Here is a 17,352-nt window from a genome sequence, read left to right as displayed (position 1 = left end):
GCGAGCTGTAAGGCTCACTCTTGCTTTATTTCTTCATCACACAACAACAGTTAGGAGAGATGGCCAGACTCCAGCAGACCCAGCGCAAGCGCGTGGGAAGCGTCCCGCGTCTTCCCGATGATATTGTAGCTGCTATAGCTGCAGAGGTAGATCTATTGTGGATCAGACCATCTACTTTTGAGAATCAATTATGTATAATTATAACTTGTGGCAGATAATGGCAATTAACTGTAAATTTATCAAGTAATCGTTTTGGGTTGTAATAACTTTTAAATTGTGGATTCAAAGACTTGTACTTATTTTCATCTCTGAGACTATAACGGGTTTGTGGTGTGTGTGTTAGTGTGGGGTCACAACATAAGGTTATTATTAATTAAGTGAAGTGATATTGTGGAAAGAAAGACCGTGACGACCCGGATCCCCGACCCCGGATCTGGGGGTGTTACAGTTGTTAATGATTCTGGTTATTGTTTATTATTTTTTATTCTGTTATTATGGTAGAATTGGATTGTTTTTATAAAATTGTGGACCAGATTCATGGTCAGACCATATAATGGTCAAGTTAGGCCAATGTGTGCCTTGGATCCAGTAGTTAGAGCAGTGCTGTGTGCTTTGCTCGGGGTTAGTGCGTGACTGATCAGCAGCCTAACCTTGGTTTTTAAAATGAAAATATAATATCCAATTCTAAATCATAATCCATTGTTCACTTGATATCATAACCATGTTCACCTGATGATCATTATTCTCAGTTTTGTCATTGTGACTTGCTGAGCTAGTTAGCTCATTTGTGCGATATTGTTTCTGTTCTTTTCCAGTTAAGAAGGAACCGGTTGGTACCGAGGATCCCCAGTCCTGTGCAAGAGCTAGGGTTTCAGGTTGATTGAGCTGAGCTAGTAGGCTTCTTTTGGGATAATTTAAGTCTGTAAAAGTTTGTAATAATGTTTAGTACTCAGTTTTGAGTTGGAATATTTGGGATTTGAACGTTTTGTAATATAATAGTGAGTTTGGCTTGTGTGCATACTTTAACCTGTTGCGGTCCGTGGTGGTTGGTAAGTAGGGTCACTGCATATTATTATTATCTTTATTATTGTTATAAGCAGGTTATAAATAAGGTGTGTGTGTGTGGACCCCAAACTTCTGACCCGGGTTTGGAGGGCGCCACAATTACTATATGTGGTTCTGTCTTAAGCAATCAGGAAAATACCTAGCATCTATCAGCCTCCAAAACCATCAACTCAATCGCCGATTCCGATGATTCCACCATGGAAACCGGCGAAACCCTGCATTTTCTGGCAATAACCCGATCTCCACAAATCTTCGACCAAAATTCAAGGAATACATATCCAATTAAAGCTGGAAACACGTTAAATCTATTCCTAGCATCCTAATCAACAAACAATCCCCATCTGATTCAGAAAATCAAAAGTTAAAAACGATCAAACACGATAACTCGACTGGGCCAATTCGGGAATAAAACGAACATAACAATCATATAAATCGGCTATACACAATCCCAGGAGACTTATTCAATTATCAAAAACATTTGACAATTATCACAAGATTAATACCCAGTCCGTGTTCATAATGAAAAAAATGAAATTTTGCAATACCCAATCTTATGCTGAGATGTTGGTATCAAATTAAACGTCTCCTTAAGAGCTTCAAATCGGTATCTAGAACATCAACAACAGATTTATAAATCCTTCAAAATCAGAGGTTAAAGGTGAAGAACAAAATCATACCCCAAACTTTTGTTCTTGGATTTTTGTTTTTATAAAAATAAAAAAAAATAATTATTGAACTATTTATATTATCTAAAAATTAATACCCCAAAATCAATTAAAGGGTGTTTTTATCCCTTAATTAAAATAATTATGCCCAAAAATAATAATTACGGGAATAATTTTAAAAGTAATAAAATATGAACTTTATATCACAATTCCCCAAAAATTGCGAATAATTTATAAATGCAAAAATAATGGGCATTTAAAATACGTATAATTCTATACAAATACAAGCGTGAATTTTGTGGGCCTTAACGTCTCGGCGGGATCCCGGTCCGTTGATTTTTGAAAAACAGAAACGATACTTAAATAAACAGAAAAACCTGAAAACATATAAAATACATTCAAACACACATAAAACGAGATAAAACGAGTACCTCGATAAAGACGAAAATAAACATGTGTCCAGATTGCGTATAATTTCATATAAATACATTTTAAACACATAACGAGTATCTTAAAATACTCTGGTCCTTACGGGACTACACATAAATTCATCGGTGAACACACTTTTAGATACTATTAAACACATAATAATTCATTTAACACGTAACAAAATAATTGTAAAATATTATTTTAACTATTTTTAAACTTCACCCTTTTCCCCGGTGAACACGGGTAAAATACCAAATAATATTTCTAAAACATATCACATATTGAGGCGAGTAAAATGTCCACTCGATCCTCAAGACGGAAAAATACACTCAGTTTTACCGATATTGATAAAACGATTGGCTTATAGATAACATTTTAAAATAGTAAAAGTGTCTAAATACTTTTATAATACAAAAAGGGATTGACACAAGCTATCAATTAGCACATTAGTCCAATTAAAGAAACGAATCCACGAAATAGGAGTAAAATATCCCCAATTTTATTCCTTCTAAATCAGAAAAGCACATAAACCTATTCAAATAATAATAATAATAATTCTAGAAAAAAAATACGGGATACTACAATTACCTCCATGTATGTTACCAATCGCATTCATCACTTGACAATTACGAACCGCCGAATTATATAGCGTTTTAATCAAACTACGGGTAGCGGTGTTGACATGTCTTTCATGTTGTACCAAACTCATCTTAATAAGGAAAACAAGACCGTGGTTGTGTACCAATTCAAGGCTAGTTACCTCCCAAAGATGTTTTTTCTTTGATAATTGACATACATCCTCACCTTGTACTCACTTTTAGGAAGAACCTCTCTACGCCGTTTATTTTTACTACTCTCGGCGATGATACTTTTTCCATAAAGCATACAAATATATAAACGACCATATATCTCGTTGTCTTTATTATGATGGCTCGCTTGAATTTTAATAGCAAATCCATTTCGTAAAGCATAAGCCCTAAAAAAATGACCGACCTCATCCACACTTTGAAAATTTTGATTCAAATATGGAACTCCCCCCATCAACATTTCCATACATATTTGCATCCTCTACATTATCATTTGCATCCTCACCCTCAACATTATCATTATCATTTTCAACCTCATTTTTATCATTTTCATGTTCAACATCAACCAAATCGTCATCTAAATTAATAAATTCCTCATTTTTATCTACAAACTCATCATCTTCAACAAATACAGGGGTTTTAGGTTCTTCACTAGTATTTAAATCATCAAGATGTAAAATATGATCAATAGCCTCAATAGCCTCTCTTTTTTTCATTTTTACGTTTATGATGAAACATACAAGAAAATAAATTATCGTCCATGAAATTTGAAATTAATGACAAGAAATATACCTTGAATTGACAAAAATACTTGAATTTCTTGATGAAAATGCCCCAAAATCCCCTAAATTGGTCACTTGGAGAGTAGAAATTTTGTTGTGGATTTTTGTTTTTTGTGTGGTGAATGGAGGCTGGTGGGTTGCTGGGGATAAGGGAGCAATCCTACCAACCGCGGACAATTTCCGCAGTCCGTCCTTCCAACCGCGGACAATTTTCGCGGTCCGTCCCTCGTCTCAGCCACCCATTCCCTCATCCAACGGTGGAAAAACTATTTGTTATAAAACAGGGTATTCAACATTTTTTAAAACAAAATTGAGATTAGTGGAAAGTTAACAGAGTGAAAAGGCTTCTTTCTAAGTCATAAGCTAAAGTATCGCACACAATGTCATTTAAACCAGGTTTAGCATGCTTTAAGCAGATCTCTAAGCAAACTCTTAAATTTAAATATGAAAAGTGTGATAAAAATTAGAGTGTTATATTCAATTGGAATTTGAAAGATTTTAAAAGATTTTGAAAATATGAGGGTATTCAATTGAATTTAATATAATCTATTAGCATGTGAAGGTGTTCATTTTGGATTATAAAAAGTCTTTTAAAATCTTGGGATATTCAATTAGAATTCAAAAAATACTTTAAAATATGGTGATATTTAATTAAGATTTAAAACAATCCAGTAAAATTTTATGTTATTTAAAAGTCATGGATTTTTTTTTAATTTAATAAAATGATAGATTTCATTGAATTTGCTAGTATATTTTACATGTTTTGAAATCCAATCCAATTAAATGAGATTTTAAAGAATTCTTCTAAAATCATACAAATTCTATGTAGATATTTTTTTCTCCCAAATTTCAATGAACACGATCTCTCGTTGTTCCCAAATTCATAAATATATAAATATACCATTTATTAATTAATTTTATAATATCCTAAAATTTATATATAATTTTTAAAGGGTAATTTATCTATCACATCTTATTATTTTATTTATAATAAAACTTTTATAGTTGTGCTAGATTATTTTCAATTTGAGTAAATCTTCGTGCTTTTCTCAAGTAAAAAAAAACTAAAATGAAATAGGCTAATACAGTTTTTAAATAGATTAAAGATATAATTAATTAATTTTTCGGTTAACTTCACTTATTATTCTTGTAAAATTTTCAAGTACTAATACAATCAAGATTAAATATTGAATCATACATCATACAAACTTAGTGTAAAACATGATTAGATGACCGATCTTTATATACAATCGAGAGTATTAATATTTGACAAATTAGTAAAATCTAAATATAAACATCCTTTTTATATTAATGTAATGATAAAAATATTACTACATATACTGATTTATGGTTGCCCTCATCGAAATTTCCGCTTTTAACCTCTATTATCTGCAGAAAGAATGAAATACGAGTGAGGCAAATGTCCAGTAAGAATATAATTTTATAAAGTTTGAAATTGAAATACAAGTTAATTATCCATTAGTAAAACGAAGACTATGATTTGGCAATTATATAGGTATCTAAAGTATTTTCAAAAAAAATATTAAGCGAATAAGTAAAGTGACAAAAATTTTAATAAAAATAGTAGAGCGAAACTTTAAAATAAACGTTAAGCCGAATATCAAGTAAGCTAGGTACGATAAGAGTTTATTACACAAAATTATACTCGCCAAACTCCAATTACCGGTGTAGTGTAGGAGAATAATTTTTCCTTGGTACAGGTTAATAATTACCGGTGTAGATGAATAACAAAGTCTAATCAGAGGTTTGGAATTTCGGAGACCAAGAAATTAGGGCTCTTGTGATTTGGAATTCTGAATTCGTTGATTAGAATTCTCAGTTTAACAACCTTTCGAGGTACGGATATCTTTTTTTCCACTTCCACTTCGTATTCGTATTATTATTCAAAATTCGTATGCATGATTTCAAGTAATTTTGATTTCTTGTAAAATTTGAATCTGATTCATTATTTACCTGAATATTGTGATTTTGGACTCCTTGAAAAGATATTTTGATTATGTACAACTTTCGTTCTTTGTATTGTTCTTAATCTTGCTCGTAAATATGTCAAAATCTCATGTTTGTATAACCTGTTGGTTAAATTTCTATTTGCACGGTTTAACTTCATAAATTCATAGTAAATTGAAAATTAATTCAAATATTATGAGCAATGCCATACTGGAAATCTATTTTTGACATCTGCATTTTGCTTTTACATTTGGATTCCATATTTCATGATTCATATGCCTTAAATTATAAAATACTGAACAAATCAGGGGTTGATTCTGTTCTGCAGTCCGTATTAATTTTTTTTATGAATTCGTTACTTGTTCATTTTTGACGTACCTTACCATTCTGAAAAGGTCTCGGAATTTCCGACGACGTTCGTGTTTCATACTTTTTCAGTTGAATTATTCTTTATGCAGTAATTTGACATTCATTGGAAGTGATCAACTCCGATTTTTGGAATAATAAGCGATTATTTATGATTTTTGGTTTGCTTTATTGGACTAATATGTTATTGAGGTTATTTTGATATATTTTTATATGTTTTAAAGATGTAATTATTTGCATGTGTGATATTTGAGTACGCATTTTGAGTTATTTATGATATTTTTATGACTTGGGAGTTTGTAAGACATCCGTCGCGAGTAGATAATCTCGTGCTTGGCAGCTGCTATGCGGTGTAATTAAATTGTATGGGCATGTCGCCAAAGTTGTGGGACACATATAGCCATGGATAGTATTGGTATGATTTGGCCTTTCGGGTAACATGTGCTTATTATCGTGCAAGCCCCTGTAAGATATTCGGTAGCATTTACTTTGTGTTGTGCAAGCCCCTATATGTTTTGATGACTACCTATTCCTTGAAATACAAAAATGTAGGACATCCGGTAAGTGTAAGATTATATCTCATATTCTTATGTAAGATATTTTGTGTATTATTTTGCATGTGCGATTATTTGTGTAAGAGTACGTGTACAAGTATGATTACAGTTTGTCATTTGTGCGTTTGGTTATATTATTTTTTATCATTGTTTATAACTTGTAAGAATTTATTTGGAAGAGTAAATCATTTTGATTAGAGATTATTTGTGTATTCATATTATTCGCTTTGTTCATATTTGTTCATATTGTTCGCTCACTGTCGGTCCTTTGTTCGATTTGTTTTCCTCCGGTAGGTTTTCTTAGGTGGGCAATTTATGGGAAGAGTGCGAATTACAGACTTTGAGGAGTTTGGTCTTTTCTTAGGTTTTTGTTATAGTTTCTTGGTGTTGTTGGATAATTTAGTTGTATGTTATTTTAATAATTGTAAGTTAATGGATTGTTTGGGAACTTAAAGTTTTATTGAATTTTAGTGGATTTTAAGTTATGGAGTTTGGTTATAAATTATTATTTTGAGGCACCTTAATTAGTATTCATTTTGTATTTTAAAATGTTTTTTGAAATTTTGGGTGGATTTTAATTTATGAAGTTTGGTAATAAATTATTATTTTGAGGCACCTTAATTAGTATTCATTTTGTATTTTAAAATGTTTTTTGAAATTTTGGGGTAGTCAATCAGGATTTCATAAAATATTTTAAAATATAGTGCTATTCAATCAAGATTTAAAACAATCCATTAAAACCTTATGGTATTCAAAAGTCATGGACATTTTTGGCTTTAATAAAATTATAGATTTTATTGAATTTCTAGTGTATTTTACATGTTATGAAATGCAATCAAATTAGATTATATTTTAGAGAATTCTTCTAAAATCATCCAAATTCTACTTAGACATGTTTCCTCCCAAATTTCAATGAACGCGATCTCTCGTTGTTCTCAAATTTTATTATTATATAAATATACCATTTATAAATTAATTTTATAATATCCTGAAATTTATATATAATTTTAAAGACCAATTTATGTTAGGTCCGTAATCAACTATAGTGGGGGTGAATACAGTTTATCCAAATAATTCGACAAAGCTTCTACAGAATCAACAATTTTTATATTAACAGATAAAAATTGATTACAAACGTACTTTCTCAAAAGGATAAACAAATATCCTTGAGAGCTGCTAGGTTATGCGAATGATATAACAAAGTTCACAATGCATATAGTATGAACCTAATAAGTGCTTTATATGGCACAGCTACACAATCAAATAAGGAATCATATTCTATTGCAATAAGGAAACCTATCCATGTATGATTGCTTCTGAGATAAAGTCTATCACCGTCTTGAATTCCTGCTTTCCTTTTCCTCCTCGAATATCTACTGAAGTGACAAATCCTGATGACATCATCTGTTGATCATCAAGTACTGATATAAGTACTGATGACGTCACTCTACAGTAAATGATGATATAAGTCCTAATAAGAACTTCTGATAGTTTTTGTCCAGATATCATCAAATATATCTAACAATCTTCCCCAACTTGTGCATTATGGAAATATGTACAAGTTCCAACTGATGATGTCAAAACTATCTAAATGCAGTAATCAAGTAAACATATGCATTTTTACTTTAGTGAATACCAGACTTTACTCTTCATTCGGAACTCTAACACAGTCTGGAAAATTTTTAAGAAACTTCCTCAGCAGATTTTCTTCCATTACATCCAAATACCATTGCATCTTCTGTTTGTGTTCTTTCAGTTCATTCGTTGATTCATCATTCTCATAGATGGCAGCCCTGAGATCATGTAACTTTGAATTTTCAAGAGATAGATCATCTAGCTCCAGACCCCAATTTTTTTTCCATCAGGATTGAAGGTGAAAACTTTAGTCCCTAGACTCATTTCTATCTTGGCTCCTCCAATAGGCATATCAACATCATATTCAGTTTGATCAATGTACTTTGGAATGTAGTTAGATTTGTAAAGCATTCCTTTATGCTTTAACTGTATCAGGTTCTTTATGAATGCAGACCATCTGGCAGTTACAGAATTAGTTAAATTGAGAATTGTAGCAATAAGTTCCAATTCCTGCCATGGTTTATCTCTTAACTGTTCTTGAGTCAACCTTAAGTTTCTCCCAGACTCCAGAAAATAAATCATTTTCTCTTCAACACGATCAATAACAATTTACACTTATATGATCTTCTGTAAGTATTCAAGCAGTACATTGTCTCCAATTTCTGTCAAGTTAGAATGCTTTCTTAAAGTCAAAACATATCCTATAAATGGATCATCAGCATTTAATCTTCCAAGACCACATGTGATTCTAGGTTTTCTAGAGTGAGAACTTCCACTATAAATCTTCTTTAATGTTTCAGAAGAATCTCTTCTAGGTGTTGGTTTCTTACTTCCCCATAGTAGCTTCTTCTTTTTTTCAAAAGTAAGTTCTGGCTTATCAGAGACTATGTCTTCAGAACCTGGATTTGATAAATCAGCTTGAATTGGGTTTGAAAAATCAACAACATAAGTAAAATCAGAGGTTGTGATTGGTTGAATAACAACTTCTTCTTTATTAACTTGATGAACCACTAATTCCAACTAGCTCTCACCTCTTCTCCTTTCACTATCCTTCTGTCCCCCCTTATTACCTCCATCAGCATTTTCATCATCAGTATTTATCAATGTCGGCTGCTTGCATTTAGACAGAATAATTTTCTCCCCCTTTTTGGAATCATCACCAAGCAATAGAGAAGTATCAGCTCCATTAAATTTCATACCTCTGTAAGTTGATTATGCATTTTAACTTACTTAGCTTCCAATCTAGCTTGATTAACTTCAATTGTAGATTGTCTGATAATAATTGATGCCATTTTTTTCTGAATTTCCTGATGAGTAGTCAGCCTTGAAGCAATCAATGATTCTTTGATCTGATTGATTTGAGAAGTAGTTGCTTCTTGAGCTGTATGTAAGGATCTGACGACCAGAGTAGATGCTTTTAGATAAGTCAACATATCAGGATTTTAAATTCTCTTTTCAGCTATTTCCAGGTGTTCAACAACATTTGTTCTGGAAATAGGATATGTATCATCTTTCCATTTAGCATTCCAAATAGCATCATAATAATCCTGCTTTTTCTTGGCATCTAACTCTTTCAGTTTCTATTGCCTCACATGAGTACGCATATCTTTAGGGAAGAAAAGATCATCCTTAGGATCTATAAAACTTCTGAATCCAAGAACCTTTCCGATTGAAATGACTGGGGATTCTCCCATGAAACTGGATCACGTCCAATTGCCCATGCATTGACCAGAACTTGATAATTCTTTGGAATAATGTAGCCATTAACTTCAGTTTCCTCTGCTATTTGGCATGGTACTAAGAAAGGAAGGGGTGGGTGTAACCTTAGTGTTTCCCTCAAAATACACCGTAAGTAAGGTAATCGACAAATATATGCCGCCTCTATTACTTTTTCTTTACCCAGTACTTCGCGAAGCTCAGATTTTATCTTCAACATCATTTCTGAGATTTTCAGTACTTCTGCCATGCCCCACTCAACTGTATTTTGTTAGAAGTCAAACTCTCTGGAAGATAACATAATATCAGCAAGTCTTGAAAACAGATGCAATAGTATGAAAGGCAGAAAAATAAAAGACGCAGCAGTGAAGTCAAAGACGGTGGATAACTCTGAAGGACTTTTATTTAGCCCTAATCATTAACTATAAAAGCTTGTTTTGTGTAAACTCAAAAGTCAAGACTATGCATGCATGAACCAGCTTGAATTCCTTAAAACAAGGTAGGTTACACACGGCTTGAATAAATGGAAGGTAGAAAAATAAAGATAAGGAGAGCAGCTGCATAAACGTGTATCAATATATCCTTAAATTAAGGTGGGCTGTAGAAAAATAAAGCAGCTATATTAATTGTAAACATGCGTAAGTGAATAGATGTGCAGGTATTAGACAGACTATAAATACTTGTATTGCCTACATGCATAGTGAGATAGAAATATATACAGAAGTAAGAAAAAGAGCTGAAGCTCTTCGCATGTTGTAGCCTGAGATTCTGATTAAGAAAAAGCAGTAGCTTTATCTACCAAGAAAAAGTGTGTTGAGTTTATTTTATTATTAAATTATTAGTATGCTATTTTATATATTATTGTGCGAAGCTTACACGTTTCCAATAAGTGGCATCAGAGCTAAGGTTCCGTTCGTGAAAAATGGCGACGATAGTGCAACCAAATATTCCAAAATTGACTAGTACAAATTACGGGAACTGGAGTATTCAAATGAAGGTATTACTCGGTTCCTACGATAATTGGGATATTGTCGAAAGCGGGTATGACGAGCCCACAGATGCAGCAGCTGAAGCAGCCTTGTCAAATGCTGAGAAGATGATTTTGAAAGAAACCCGGAAAAAAGATAAAAAGGCATTATATACAATTATTCAAGGAGTTAACGAATCAACCTTTGAAAAAATTTAAAATGCAAAAACGGCGAAAGACGCGTGGGAGATTCTGTAAAAATCATTCCAGGGTGTCGAGAAAGTCAAAAAGGTTCGGCTCCAAGTACTACGTGGGGAGTTTGAAAATTTGAAGATGAAGAGTTCCGAAAATATTGGTGAATTTGTTACACGTTTGAAAACGGTGACAAATGAGATAAAAAGAAATGGGGAAAGTCTCGATGATGTTCGGGTCATGGAAAAGTTGCTACGTTCATTAACAAGAAAATTTGATTATATTGTAACTTCTATCGAAGAGTTAAAAAACTTGTCCACGATTTCTATTAATGAGCTCGTAGGTTCTCTTCAAGCCTACGAGCAGCGAATGAACCAGTATGATGATGTAAGCCATTTGGAAAAGGCGTTACAAAGTAAGGTATCCATTGGTGACAGTTTTGGCAGTAGCAGTTCTACACGTGGCAGATGTGGCTTTAGAGGTGGCTAACATGGTGGACGAGGATGAGGAAGGCAGTCCTTCAATAGAGGCCAGAATTTTGAAGGGTATCAGCCATCTGGTCGTGGTCAAAATTTCAGAGGTCCAGGACGAGGCGGATATCAACAACGAGGTGATAAGTCTCAATATCAGTGTTATAACTGTAATAAATATGGCCATTTCAGTTATGAGTGTAGAGCACCAATGGTGGAAGAAAGAAGTCATTTTGCAGCAGCAAAAGAAGACAAAGATGTTGGCACTGCTATGTTCCTCACTTACAAAGGAGACGAGGAAAGCAAGAAGAATGTTTGGTATCTTGACTCAGGGGCCAGTAATCACATGACTGGTCACAAGGAATTATTCACGGGGATAGACGACACCATCAGCGGAGAAGTTACTTTTGGTGACTCGTCAAAGATTTCGGTGAGAGGAAAAGGTACCGTCACGATCATGTCAAAGAAAGGTGAAAAGAAATATATAAATGATGTTTATTATATTCCTGCATTGAAAAATAATATTATCAGTCTTGGCCAACTTGTGGAGAAAGGATATAATATACAGATACAGGACAATTACCTCATTATCAGAAATCAAGCTCGGGAATTGATTGCAAATATAGAGATGTCAAAGAATCGTTTGTTTACGCTTGATATGCAAACGAAAGTGCAGAAGTACTTGAAATCAGTCATTAAAAATGACTCGTAGTTATGGCATTTAAGATTTGGTCATCTTGGATTTTCTGGCTTAAAATTATTGTCAAAGACAAAGATGGTGGACGGCTTGCCAGAAATCAATGAACCCAGAAAATTTGTGTGAAGCGTGTGTCAAGGGAAAGCAACATAGACAAAGCTTTCCCGTTGGAAAATCATGGAGAGCCAGGAGGCCATTGGAGATTGTTCACACAGATATTGCTGTTCCATTTGATATCTCATCACTTAGAGGTAATAGATATTACTTAACATTTATCGATGATTTTAGCAGGAAAAGTTGGGTGTATATCATCAAAGAAAAGTCGGAGGCTCTTGATAAATTCAAGGAGTTCAAAGCACTGGCAGAAAAGCAAAGTGGTCATTATTTGAAGGTACTCAGATCAGACAGAGGAGGCAAGTATACTTCTAATCTATTTAGAAGCTTTTGTAGAGCACATGGAATCAATCATCAGTTGACAACGGCCTATACTCCTCAACAAAATGGTGTTGCAGAAAGAAAGAATCGCACTATTCTTGACATGGCAAGGAGCATGGTGAAAGGAAAGCACTTGTCGAGAACCTTTTGGGCCGAAGCCGTTTTATGTGCAGTTTATTTGTTGAATCGCTGTCCAACAAAAAGTGTCAGAAATAAAACTCCAAATGAAGCATGGAGTGGTAGCAAACCATCAGTGGGACATCTCAGAATTTTTGGGTGTATTGCATATGCCCATGCTCTTGATCAAAAAAAAAAGTTGGATGATAAAGGTGAGAAGTGCATATTTACCGGATATGATAAAAGGAGCAAGGCGTACAGTCTCTATAATCCCCTCACGAAGAAATTAATCATTTCTCGAGATGATGAGTTTGATGAATCAGACTACTGGAAATGGAGCGAGGAAGAAAGAAAAGTTGCTGGTTTATTTTTCAATAATGATGATGATGATGATGATGATGACTCCAACATTGAAGATGACGGAGATGATGATCAAACTCCTCCACCAAGTCTAAATCAACAAACTCCTGGATCGACACCATCCACGGGAGGAAGCAGCAGTTCAGGGGGAGCACCACGAAAGATGCGGAGTCTGGATAATATCTATGAAGCAACAAGTCTGGTATAAACAACCTTTGATTATTCTCTATTTTGTTTAATGGCTGAATGCGATCCAGTTACATTTGAAGAGGCTTCTGAAGAAAGTAAATGTGATAAAGCCATGGATGAGGAAATTGGTGCAATAAAGAAAAATGATACTTGGGAGCTCACAGATCTTCCAAAAGGATATTAAGCAATTGGTGTCAAGTGGGTCTATAAAACCAAGACGAATCAAGTCGGAGAAGTGGAGAAATACAAGGCGAGGTTGGTGGCTAAAGGCTACAAGCAGAGATACGGCATTGACTATGATGAGGTATTCGCTCGAGTTGACACCATCAGAATTCTTACAGCAATTGCCGCTCAAAATCAATGGAAGATTTTGCTCAAAATCAATGGAAGATTTTTCAGATGGACGTGAAGTTAGCATTCCTAAACGATTATCTTGAAGAAGAAGTCTATATTGAGCAGTCTCCCAAATATGTTCAGAAAGGCCGGGAAAACAAAGTCTACAGACTGAAGAAAGCCTTATATGGTTTGAAGCAAGCTCCGCGAGCATGGAATACAAGGGTTGATGAATATTTTCAGAGAAATGGTTTCGTGAAGAGTCCATACGAGCATGTCCTCTACACGAAAACAAATTCAGGGGGAGATATTATGATCGTTTGCTTATACATGGACGATATGATCTTTACTGGAAATAATCCTGGTATGTTTGATGATTTTAAGAAAGTTATGACTAATGAATTTGAGATGACAGATATTGGTCAAATGTCATACTTTCTTGGAGTCGAGGTGAAGCAAAGCAAAGATGGGATATTTGTGTCTCAGAAAAAATATGCAGAGCAAATTTTAAAGAAGTTCAGAATGGAGGAATGCAAGCCAGTGAGCACGCCAGCAGAAGCAATCATAAAGCTCAGGATTGATTCAACGAGGGAGTCGGTAAATCTGACATTATTCAAAAGTTTGGTTGAAAGTCTGAGGTACCTAACTTTCACTCGTCCAGATATTATGTATGCAGTTGGACTGGTTAGCAGGTACATGGAAAAACCGAAGCAAGATCACTTCATGGCAGCTAAAAGGATTTTGAGGTACATAAAAGGTACACTTGATCATGGTCTGTTTTACACGCATTCTCAAGATTCAAAATTAGTTGGTTTTTCAGACAGTGATTATGGTGGAGATTTGGATGACGGGAAAAGCACTTTGGGATATGCTTTTCATATCGGTTCAGCAATATTCTCGTGGTCATCAAAGAAGTAGCCAACAGTTGCTCTTTCAACATGTGAGGCAGAATAAATCGAAGCAGCAGCAGCGTGCGCATGTCAGGCTATGTGGCTAGGCTACATATTAGGCGAGTTAAATCTCGTAGAGGAAGGTCCGGTTGAAATTTATGTGGATAATAAATCTGCTATTTCTCTCGTAAAAATTCTAGTGTCACGCAGTCGCAGCAAGCACATCAATATTAAATAGCATTTTCTTCACGAACAAGTGAATGATAAAATCGTGGAATTAGTGCACTGCAGCACAGACGAAAATTTAGCGGATATATTTACAAAGCCATTGAAGCCTGATGTGTTTTACAAAATGAAAAACAAGCTTGGAATGCAAAATCGAGTTTGAGGGGGAGTGTTAGAAGTCAAACTCTCTGGAAGATAACATAATATCAGCAAGTCTTGAAAACAGATGCACTAGTATGAAAGGCAGAAAAATAAAAGACGCAGCAGTGAAGTCAAAGACGGTGGATAACTCTGAAGGACTTTATTTAGCCCTGATCATTAACTATAAAAGCTTGTTTTGTGTAAACTCAAAAGTCAAGACTATGCATGCATGAACCAGCTTGAATTCCATAAAACAAGGTAGGCTACACACGGCTTGAATAAATGGAAGGTAGAAAAATAAAGATAAGGAGAACAGCTGCATAAACGTGTATCAATATATATCCTTAAATTAAGGTGCACTGTAGAAAAATAAAGCAGCTATATTAATTGTAAACATACGTAAGTGAATAGGTGTGCACGTATTAGACAGACTATAAATACTTGTATTGCCTACATGCATAGTGAGATAGAAATATATACAGAAGTAAGAAAAAGAGCTGAAGCTCTTCGCATGTTGTAGCCTGAGATTCTGATTAAGAAAAAGCATTTGTAGTTGTATCTGTTCCTGCAATAAAAAGGTCCTGCACGTTTCATTTAGTAGTTAAGTTTTTAATGTAATTTGAACTTCATAACAGTAACGTAATATGACGACACTTTTTAACGTATTCAATAAGCTCATGCACCTTACTACTATGTAGATGTTGATTTTTGTCCAGCTTGTTAACTGTAAACATGTTTAAATTGACTACTTTTCTAAGGTTTCTCCAAGTTGGGCCAACGGTAAAAGTACCATAAAATATTTTTGATGGTCATAAACGTAGAGCCCATCCGGTATAAACCTGCTAGAGAAGGTAATGTCTTGCTTTTGAAGGACTTGCTGAGCTAGAGTTGATGAAGAGATGACAATGGTGGTCACCCTCCCCAGTTGTAGGTGCAGGATTGGACCATACAATTTGGCGAGATTGGCGAGGGACTGATGGGGCAGCTTGCCTAGTTTGGTAAGATTACCGATGATAGGTAACTGAAATGGACCTGGGGGAAGTTTTTTGCCTCTATTTGGAAATGAAAGTAGAGACTTGAAGACAACATACGCAAGAATCAGAGATAATACAAAGATGATCACGTCCATCTAGCCCGTAAACTCACTTCGTGTTTCAAGATTTCTTGGTTGGAAGTCTTGTGGTATTCTACTGGAGTTCCAACATCAACTTTGTACATCCTTATACATCTGATGGTTGCCAGCCATATCTTAAAATATTAGCCACAATAATTAGCCACGTTCTAAAGTTTTTCACAACATAACTAATTACAACTTGTTTCAAGCTCTTTCAAGTCGGAAATCTTGCTGTTTAGCTTAAATAATATATCCATTGTGCTGTATGCGCACGCCACCCACTCTTTGTTCATTGTTCCCTTGCTATGAAAAAGTCGGAAATGATAATAAACATTATTGTCATGCTTCCTGCCGATCATTTAAGCAAATTATGCAGTTTTCATCAAGGATTCTTTATGGTATTGATGTCTGGTTTCAACTTACAAGGGCATGGTTTGCACGACAGTCAGCACATGTATCACATTGTTGTCAAAATATAATCCAGAAAAGTAGAGTATATGGAAGTATCCAGGTACTTATTTTAGGATTATATTTTTATGTAATCTATATTTGAGTACTTCACAACTATATTTAGCTTCATTAATTGAAAATTGCAATTCATTTCAACAAGCGTTTTAAAAATCGCCGAGTACTAATTGAAAGGTTACCAGTTGGGTTCACAACTATATTTGAATACTTCACAACTATATTTAGCTTCATTACTTGAAAATTACAATTCATTTCAACAAGCGTTTTACAAAATCGCCGAGTTAGTACTCGGTCGAGTCCTAATTTTTAACCCCTCATTCAATCCCATTTTCAAATAATCGATTTTAAAACCGATTTTATCAAGAATTGGTCAGATCTTAGTTTTAATTCCGAGTACTTGAGATTAAATTAGAGTTTGACTTTCTCAATTTTAAACTTCATTTTTGCTAGTATAACATTAAATTATTGTAATTGGATAAAAAATTTAGTAGTATGTATAACTATACTATCAAACAAAAAAATATATATATATATAGGTTTTAATACACACATACAAAAATAATAATAAAATGAATTTTATATATGAGGGATAAACTAAATAAAATAATGATATCCGATTAGTAATTCGAGTATTTATTCCCAATACTCTCTGATTTTTGAATAATCATTTTTTAGAAATAAAATCGAGTCGAAGCAATTTCCAATTTTTACAAATTTAATTTTTACGACATCTTTTAAAAACCTTAATAACTAATTTAACCCCGTTACTAAGAAATTAATATTTATTTCTACGAGTAGGTCATATTTAAAATCGATTCTTGCATAACATTTGATATTCATCCTTTTGTCTTTCATTCTATTTTTCAAATCTATCAATTTTCATTGTTGTAGTCAACAAAGGTTGTTACAACTAGAGATGGTATAAAAAGTTCAAAATCTGAAATTTCATTCCATCCGGAAAAAAATTAGCTCGTGTCAAACAGCTTTTTGTCATTCCATTATTGTACACACCAAGTTCCTTTATTTTTAGTCATACTCCATGATAAT

General features: G+C 33.9%; 1 protein-coding gene and 1 pseudogene across 1 annotated transcript; both read right to left on the bottom strand.

The window, feature by feature from the left end:
* Positions 1 to 9,627: 9,627 nt before the first annotated feature.
* Positions 9,628 to 9,957, bottom strand: LOC141718854 (geraniol 8-hydroxylase-like). The gene has a single exon (XM_074521231.1). It carries the CDS (start codon positions 9,955 to 9,957, stop codon positions 9,628 to 9,630), a length of 330 nt encoding a protein of 109 aa, XP_074377332.1.
* Positions 9,958 to 15,349: 5,392 nt separating this feature from the next.
* LOC141718853 (lauric acid 10-hydroxylase-like) lies at positions 15,350 to 15,980 on the bottom strand (annotated as a pseudogene).
* Between the last annotated feature and the right edge of the window lie 1,372 nt (positions 15,981 to 17,352).

This window comes from Apium graveolens, chromosome 4 (assembly GCF_009905375.1).
Source record: "Apium graveolens cultivar Ventura chromosome 4, ASM990537v1, whole genome shotgun sequence".
NCBI classification, from domain to species: Eukaryota; Viridiplantae; Streptophyta; class Magnoliopsida; order Apiales; family Apiaceae; genus Apium; species Apium graveolens.
This window is presented reverse-complemented; position numbering and strand designations above follow the sequence as displayed.

What these genes read in the sequence shown, in the direction of transcription:
- LOC141718854 (XM_074521231.1), bottom strand. Translation starts at nt 9,957, where the DNA reads ATGGCAGAAGTACTGAAAATCTCAGAAATGATGTTGAAGATAAAATCT.